Source organism: Alligator sinensis, unplaced genomic scaffold (genome assembly GCF_000455745.1).
Source record: "Alligator sinensis unplaced genomic scaffold, ASM45574v1 scaffold389_1, whole genome shotgun sequence".
NCBI lineage: Eukaryota > Metazoa > Chordata > Crocodylia > Alligatoridae > Alligator > Alligator sinensis.
Genome location: NW_005841951.1, coordinates 1,529,403 through 1,537,756, shown reverse-complemented (window position 1 = coordinate 1,537,756; position 8,354 = coordinate 1,529,403). Strand labels below are relative to the sequence as shown.

General features: G+C 39.1%; 1 protein-coding gene across 1 annotated transcript in view; it reads right to left on the bottom strand.

Moving 5' to 3' along the window:
- BAZ2B (bromodomain adjacent to zinc finger domain 2B) overlaps positions 1 to 8,354 on the bottom strand; it is a 156,663-nt gene that overhangs the window by 36,688 nt on the left and 111,621 nt on the right. Inside the window, exons 21-23 of the mRNA XM_025199968.1 lie at positions 8,086 to 8,340; positions 7,088 to 7,302; positions 4,980 to 5,054 (exon numbers count right to left, since the gene is read on the bottom strand). Coding sequence (XP_025055753.1) covers positions 4,980 to 5,054; positions 7,088 to 7,302; positions 8,086 to 8,340 — 545 coding nt within the window. The remainder of the gene's footprint in view (positions 1 to 4,979; positions 5,055 to 7,087; positions 7,303 to 8,085; positions 8,341 to 8,354) is intronic.

Sequence of the window (8,354 nt, the reverse complement as noted above, 5' to 3'; positions counted from 1 at the left end):
CCCCCCCCCATGGGGCTAGGCTGCCCCCCTTCACATGGCTGGATGGTGCCCACTGCACAGCCCCAGATGCTGGATCTGAACCAGCATCCAGCCTGCAGTCAGATTAGGCACTGCCTATCTGGCCCATCAGGGAAAAAGGTTGAGCACCATAGGACATAAAGCAAAGTCTTTGTTTTAATTCTGTTAAATAAAATGGAAACTTACATACCAGTAACTATGGTTGCTGTAGACTTTCCTCTTCTACTAAAAGTCTACAAAACAAGATTCCACACAGCAAATGTTATGATTCCATTTACCAGGAAGCTAGCAGGGAAACACATTGAATCACAGGAGGTATACACAGCCAGGCTCAACCAGTCATTTTAAAAGCAGAAAGCACATAATTGGTTTAGAGGAGATATATAAATGTGTGTAGAAAGGCAAAGATTTTGTAAGAGATGAAGGGAAGGAAGTAGGATGGGAAAAGTGGAGTACGACAAACACAATTACCATTTTGTAATTTTTCCTTGTTGTACTTCCCCTCTTCTCCCATCCTACAAAACAATATTCCATACAGCAAGTGGCTATGATGAGCACTGTTAAAGTAGGTGGCTTCTTAACAGTAGCCTTGAGAACACTGTGACAAAAATATCAGCCCTTTAAAATGCTGATGGACCTAGCCAGTACTGTATGATAAGACTGAAGTGAGGACTGCATAGTCATCCTATGCAGAACAGATTGTTCGTCATTGCCTCAGCAGTCACTGTCCAAGTGATGATAACTACTTTAGAAGATTGTTAGTGAGTATTCAAAGAGGGCTTTTGCTTGCCTGCTGGAAGGACATACTTAAATGTTAATCCACTTGAGAGTTAGGAAGGTCTTAAACTTTTGTTCTGATCATGAAAACTAACATGCTTTTCAAACTTTCTAAAAGACTTAAAAATTTTCAAAGGACTAAGTCCCAGTTTAAAAAATGGCTTGGGCAATTAAGAGCTTAAGTATCACTGAACATCTATGCAACTAAAAGCAAGCCTAAGTCACTTGAAAAATGGGACTTCTAAGTCATGTAAGGACTTTAGGAAATGTTACCCTTTTCTGGGATAAATAAAATTTGAGAGCCTTTATCAGCTATGTTGGAAAGCAAAGCCATAAGTTTAACATTACATGTTAATCATCCTAAACAGAGTAAGGAATAAGTAGCCCAAGTTAAACTAAAAAAAACTGTCCAAAAAAGATAAGCAGTAAGGAAATTAATAAACAGCAAAGATAACTTTCCTATGTACTTAGGAAAAAAAAAGAAGAGGAGAGCACATAAAATGCCACTTTTTAAAATCAAATTAAAAGGCTACATTTGCAGAAAGCAAAAAAATAAAATAAAATAATAATAATAATAATTAAAAAATTACTACTCTGATAGCCAACAAATAAAGCCTGCCTAATATTTAAAATGAGAAGAAATGAATCAAAGATGCTCTCTTTCACAGGATCACAGACATCAAGAATGAGAATCTATATTTAAAAAATCTTATAAGCCCCCCCCCCAAATGCAATGAATAATTTGTTAAGAGGAAGGTACCAGTGAGAACTGTTTCTAAGAGCACCCATTAAAAATGTTTCCATCTGAACACATGGCCCTTGCTTGGAAAGCTTTATTGCTCATCCTCCTCCCTTTCAGATATATACAGAAGACAGTATATGACAAGAAAGACATCCTGAATATTTTGATGCGTTGACCCTAAGGAAAGGTTTATGATACCCAGAAATGAAGGATATGTGGACAAATAGGTAGGTAGCTACCTATACTGCAGACAGGGCTTGAATCCTGTCTGAGCTGACCTTGTGTAATATTCATGGAATCAGAGGATGAAAAGAAATAAGTATTTTCGGCTTTAATTTTCGGACATGATTTGTCCTTTTGCATCCCCAAATCCAGACACCTTATAAAGTGCTCCAATATTTAGAAGTGCTGAGACGTCCCCTGAAAGTCATGGAGAGCAAGCAAACTAATAAACTGAACTGTGGGCTGCCCAAAGCAACAGAAAATGTGAAGCTATGTCCCTTGTTTGAGACCCTGCCCTTGGGAAGTACCTCACTGTGTTGTTCAGAAGCTTGAACTCACTGGTTTTGCAGGGGAGCAAAATGCTCGCTGCATCTTTTTAACCATGGATATGAACTACAGAAGAGCTGTATAACAACTAATCTTTTCTGCTAAGACAAAAGACTCTCTCCTGAATAAAGGAGACAGTGGGCCTTAGTTATAATTTTTCTATTGATAACAAAATGGCTTAACTCAGGGGTCAGCAACTTACTGCTTGCGGGCAAGATCTGGCCCATGGAGCCATTTGATTCAGCCTGCAGACACGGGGCTTCAAAAGAAGTTGCTTTCCTGTGCCTCAGTGGAGAAAAGCAATGGTGGCAGTTGGATCTTAGTGCAGGCCCACTCTCCTGCCTCTGACCCAAACTAGATTAATCTAGCCCACAGCCTTAAAAAGTTGCTGACCACTGGTCTAACTGATGAATTTATGATGGTCATTTCCAGTCAAAAGCTGATGGCTATTTGTATCTAACCGTTATTTAGAAATAATCAGAAGTGACTTGTCACTCTGGTAAGTATATCAACATAGACATTTTTGTATCAGAGACAAGCAGCAGTGTATCAAGCCCAGGATTCTGCCTTGGACAGTAACTAGCATATATCCTTCCAAGGAAGATGCAAGAAACTTTGAAATAAGCAAATAAGGAACAGTCTGCCCATATGCCCTAACGAATGAGGGAGGGCATATATTCCTTCTACTGTGGTTTTAGGGGATTTGGCCGGGTGGGGGGGGAGAGCAGGTGTTTGTTTATAGTTCATCTCACTAATGTAACTTTGAATGTTTTCATTATCAATGTAAAAATCCAATTAAGGAAATCTAATTAAGGAAGCCAGTATCATGGCTGATGCGAATATAAGTGGAATGGAGGAACATTACGCTGCCTTAGGGGAAACCCACCTTTGAAAGGACTAGAAGGCAGCTCATCATTTCTCATCTACCAAAGAAGTCAGTAAGCAGGTTGTGAAACAGAATGACCATAGTGGTAGGGAAGTCTATCCTTGGAAATATAGAGGATGAGAGAAGTAAATGAGAACGGAAGCAAGTTCCCCATACAATATCCCTGTAGCTGCTACTAAAACAGCATTCAGGCCCCAAGATGCTCTCCTTTGGGCTCTATCACTTGGCTACAAGACCGAGTCTGTCAATAGACTGTGTATTATCAGCTTGACCAATATGCTGAAAGATTGGAATGCTTCAAAATTAGGCTGCATTTGAAAACTGGGCAGGAAAAGCAGTGTGGGGCAGGAAGAGGCAAATTCACTGTTAAGAGGCAGACAGACTATAATGCTGACTGTACAGCCTTCTCTCAGGGTCCCTGATAGTCTTCAAGATGCTACAGAAAGATACCAAACAGATACAGTAAAGAAGGGAGGGTTATTTCAGGCTGATCAATGTAAGTTCTTTAAAGTACTTCTGCTACATGGGAGTGAGTGCAGCAGAAAAACAAAAGGAAATCCCAAAGAAAAAGAGCCAAGAAGAGAGATGATTTAAGTTCAGTAGCCCTACAGAAGTCTTTCCTGAACATACAAAGCACTTCAAATCACCCTCATGATACTTACATTTGAATGGTGGGGGCAGGAGTAGCTAGAAGTCATCATACACACATGAGAAGAAAGGAAGAAGATTTACTGAAGAGAAGTAAGCACAGGAAGGAATAAGGACTTGGTTTCTTCAAAGCCCTGTGCTTGATATTTGGCAGTGAGGTAGGGAAGAAAAGGGAGGACTAAGTCCCCGAGTCTTGTACTTACAGTTTGATGGAGGGAGAGAGAGAAGATTGAGCAGACCTTGAGGAGATAAAGATAACTAAGAGTTCAACCCCATTATAGGATAGCTGGGCTACCTCAGAGTTCAGCAACACTATTTTACCTACATCCCACAGAGGCACTGGCCTGCTGGAGCCCATGGGATAAAGAGGTAATGATCTGAGTTTCCCCAAAAGATAAAATGTATTATCCCTTGGTTGGACTGAGAATCTGAAATATGAGTAGAGATCCATAGTATATTTTCCCCCTGCAATTTCTTTTTATGAGTCTTTTTCCTCTACCTCCCTCTTGCTCTTCTTCTTTACTTCTTCCTTCTTCCTTCTGAGATACATTAAAGGGAAAAAAGGGAAAAATAGAATTAGAAACATAGGTATCTGAAGCAAGGACTAAGAAAGGATTTAAATGCTTCCTGGATAGGAGGCAGAGGCGACTGAGGGAAAGGGCCTGGAGCCTGGTTATGTATACCTCCTGTGATTCACAGTCTTTATGCCCTTTAGCTTCCTGGTAAATGGAGCCTTTGCACTTGCTGTATGGAATTTCATTTTGTAGGATGGGAAAACAACAGATATAAAATGATGACCCTTAAAAACTTGCCAATTTTCCCCGAGGCAAACAGATAAGAATACCTCTGGTATTTGCATTTTTCTTATACTTTCTATAGCAAACATTAACATTGTATTGCAAATATTGAGGTAGCATATATAATCTAGTTATCAAAGTAATTGGCAATTTTTAAAGGTGACAATCATGTCCTTTATTAGCACATTTCAAAATGAAAATTAAGAAGTTTGGTATGTCCAATCAGGCTCTACCAATGTCAATAACAATTTGACAGCTCCAATAACCTTCAAGTAAGAAATTATTTTACTTCTTTCAAAGAATGCAAAATGGACTTGACTTTCCTCCAATTTTGAAGCATACCAACCCCCTTTGAATCTCATGCATCTTTAATGGATTGTAAAAACTGGCCTTGGGCCATTCTAAATTCATATCCTATCTTAATTAAGTACTGCAGTTATGGATTTTTTAACACATAATTGAGTCAGCTGATTTTTGTCTTTGGAACAAAACTGCTATATAGTAAAACATTTAAATTAATGAAAAAAAGCAACTTAGTAATATTTAAGAAATTGTAACTTACTTCCGCAGCTTGCCTTCAACCATCCATTTATCTCTCCTTAAATTTGACATATAATCAATGTTTTTATCAATTTCACTGTCAAAGACAAAAACCCCAGTTTTAAGTAATTCAAGAATGCCAACTGTGAATGTATGTATGTTTGTCTCTTAGACATACACACTATATATACAGATGAGATACAGTACACCCCCAAAATCAAAATTAAAAGAACATTAAGGTTGCAAAATCTAGTAGTTAAAAGTTACAAACAAAACACCAGAATTAAGGTTTGCCTGCAAAACTTTAATTAAGCCCCTTGTGGAGTTTTTGTATTACACAATTACATACCAAGTTTTCCATTGGATCTCTCCTTCATTCACCAAGTCCAGTATTTCTCTATATATTCCTCATTTAATGTGTGGTCTCAAGCCTTATTTACTACACATCATTTCATTGCATATAACATTTATTTTATTCATGCTCATTTCTATCATGCTTTCACAATGTTATCTGAGTGATTCATGAGATTCAATGAGTTTATATTCACCACACCCTCTTAGAACAGGCGGTCATATCTGTATTTTACTCACTGGGAACTGAGACACAGATTAAGGTGGTTATCAAAAACATCCACTAATTTTTGGTGCCCTACTTGAGGCTCCCGTTTTCTACAGTGCTTAGCCTTCTGTAACATTAATATGCTGAAATCACAGCTCCAATCAAATTTGTTTCAGTCTTGAATGATGAGCACTTCTACAAATCTGGCCTTAGTGTTTCATGTACTGACATCCAGAAAATATGCAACACAGCAGGTAGTGGTAAACCAAGACACATTTTGGCTTAAGTGACTTATCCAGCAACACAACAGAACTCTGTGGCAGAGGCAGTCCATTTCTTCAAACAAGACATTTAGTCACCTTAAACATGAAACCATCCTTTCTGTTCCTGAACTATTACAATGGTAAACAGCCTTTCCAGCTCAGCTGTTAGCCTAAATGTTATGCAGGGTGAGAGTACTTTCTAAAGGGCTCCTCTATACATGTAGGTAAGACTGGGCACGAGGCAAGACTGGGATCACACATTAGATCCCATTGCATCTTATCACCAGGGCAGCAGGAACCTGGGATCAAAATCCTGGGCTCTCCCTGCACCAGAGTCCTGCAGCTGATGGGGCTTACAGCAGGGGCAGCATTCCCTAAATTGGACCCACTGTGAGCTTTGTTGGCTGCAGAGCTCCCAGCAGGGGCTGAGGGAAGAACACTGCCACTGCTGAGCCTCATGAGGTGTGGGGCTCGCAGTGGTGAGAGCACTGACACCACTGTGAACCCTACAGCCCATGACCCTTCCCCAGTGCAAGCCCGGCAGCGAACGAAGCTTGCAGTGATGACAGCATTCTCCCCGCTGCAAGCCCCACAGTTGACGAGGCTCAATAGTGGGGGCAGCACCGGGAACACTGCCACCACTGCCAGCCTTGTCAGCTGTGGGACTGGCAGTGGATAGTACACCCCTGTAGCTGACAGCCATTCAATTGATGGGGCTCCCAGCCACAGGGGAACACTGGGCCACATGTTTAATTAATGGTGCCATAGCAACAAGCTACAAAGTTATTACTTTTTTTTTTGTAGAATAACTTTGTAGTTTATTGCTTATTTCATGGCATTATTTGGTTGAACACGTAACTGGGTCACAACTTAAAGTGCGACTACCTGGATAATCTCACCTTAAGTGTAATGTAGAGGGGGCCTAACAGAGTTAAAACAAAAACAAAAAAACCCGAAACAGGATACTGAAGACAACTTGATGTTCAATCTTTCTGAGTTACATGTAAAAGACATTTCTTTATAATCAACTTTCTCTTGTAGCTCAAAAACAGCTACAGACATTCTGGCCAATGCTTTGAAAAGAATAGCATCTTGGAGCCCAAATCAGTTTTGGAAAATTTCAAACTCTGCAAGGTAATTATACAGCAAAAGTTATGTTTTAAAAAGGATGTTAATGCAGATATTAGCTTATGGCTTTTGATAAAATAAGTGTTATCAAGTCCCTGCTTAACAAAATATGATGCATACAAAATGGTACAAAATGCATTAGATCATATTTGTATGCATAAAGTGTTAGAATAATCTTACCTTACAACACTTTTGCTGCATGCTAACTCATTAACAAGGAAAGCAAGCACTGATGCTTTCTGAGCTGGAGTATGTGCTTGAAAAGCTTTGGTCTTTAGGCTTTCTGTAAGTTCAGTTTGCCCGCAATGAGCTTCCATAAATATCTGCAGAATCTCAGAAACATTATCTCGATTGATACCAACATTCAGCAAATGTTCCCCAAGAATAGTTTTGGCCTAAAAATAAAAAGTATATTAAAAAACAACAGAATTACAGCGATATGTTATTTTTGGGTTTTTTTTTTTAAATTTTGGGACTCCAGACAGGGAAGAAAAAATAAAGCTTAGATTATTATTGATTTGAAGCAGCACAATACATCAAAATTCATCCACCCATTGCGTGTTTCTAAAACTGATGTAATGCTTTTGTTAATGAAATAAGTGAAATCAGCCAAATGTGACAACTGGTGTTTTTCCAGACTTGATAGATATTGGCTACTAAAAGTCTTAACATGTAAAAAGGGCTCAAAGAGAAGGTTATGTCAGAGAAAGAGTACAAAAGAGAATCATGACATCAAGCAAAATTTGATAACATGAATAAAGTGAAATAAACCTATTTTGGAAGGAGAAACAAAAGCTGTTGAGAAGCTGTGTGAGGATCAAAGTAAAGGGAGAAGAAAAAGATTCATAGATGTTAGGGTCGGAAGGATATATATAGAGATATATTCCCATAAAGGTGATGACATCATGGAGAAGATGCATCTGGAGAAAGAAATGAAATGACCAAAGACAGATCTGGACAAGAGTGGGAAGAGGATACCAGCAGAGGCTGAGAGGAAGGGAAAAAAAGAAATGCTTAAAGTAACACTGAAAGTGTGATCAACAAAACATAAGACCAGAAAAGAGTTTACAGGAATCCAAGGAAGAGAAGTTTTAAGGAGGAACAGGTAATTTTAATGGTGATGTATTAATTCACGTTATTTCTTTACTACTGTAAGGGTATTTATGAGTTCATTTTACCTTGTATCCCGTCACTACTCCAGGATCACAAACAGCAGCTGAGACAAGTCTTACAAGTAAGTCTTGTACTTCTCCCATACTGTCCCCTATGTTTAACAAACCCTCTTGAAGAACACTCAAAGAAGGGACATCCATATTCACATCAAAGCCAAGAACTTTGCCAAAGTTACGCAAGAACTGCACCACCATGAGACAGTCTGAAAATGTGCTTCCAGACAGAACGAGGCCGGGAATGCGATGCAACTCTGGCAAAGGCTGAAAAATCAAAG